The sequence below is a fragment of the Myotis brandtii genome, unplaced genomic scaffold, assembly GCF_000412655.1.
Source record: "Myotis brandtii unplaced genomic scaffold, ASM41265v1 scaffold793, whole genome shotgun sequence".
Taxonomy (NCBI): Eukaryota; Metazoa; Chordata; class Mammalia; order Chiroptera; family Vespertilionidae; genus Myotis; species Myotis brandtii.
In genome coordinates, this window is record NW_005371193.1 from 326,863 (window position 1) to 327,244 (window position 382).

The 382-nt window shown below is 66.0% G+C and overlaps 1 protein-coding gene across 1 annotated transcript in view; it reads left to right on the top strand.

Moving 5' to 3' along the window:
• Positions 1 to 200: 200 nt before the first annotated feature.
• The window catches only part of VSX2 (visual system homeobox 2), a 20,822-nt gene continuing 20,640 nt past the window's right edge, over positions 201 to 382 (top strand). The window contains exon 1 of the mRNA XM_014531163.1: positions 201 to 376. Within this exon, the coding sequence (XP_014386649.1) occupies positions 224 to 376 (153 nt within the window). The 5' untranslated portion in view covers positions 201 to 223. The remainder of the gene's footprint in view (positions 377 to 382) is intronic.

Below are 382 nucleotides of genomic sequence, written 5' to 3' on the forward strand. Positions count from 1 at the left end.
TTTTTGGAATTCCTAATCGCTCCTGGCCCCAGTGATTGGCTGCTCAGCTCTGACCCCACTTGGGCTGCCGCCTGGTTGGATAAAAGGGGAATCTCCTTGGGGCTCCAGAGCATCAGACACCGGAGGGGGCATCTGGGACCAACTTCGCAGAGCGGCGAGCCCGGCGGGGGTGGGGCGGGGGGAGCTAAAGACCAGCGCCTCGGCCCCTCCGAAGAGCCGGGAGATGACGGGGAAATCGGGGGAAGCGCTGAGCAAGCCCAAATGCGAGACAGTGGCCAAGAGTACCCCGGGGAGCGCCCCGGCCAGGTGCACGGGCTTCGGCATTCAGGAGATCCTGGGCCTGAACAAGGAGCCCCCCAGCTCCCACCCGCGGGCTGCCCTC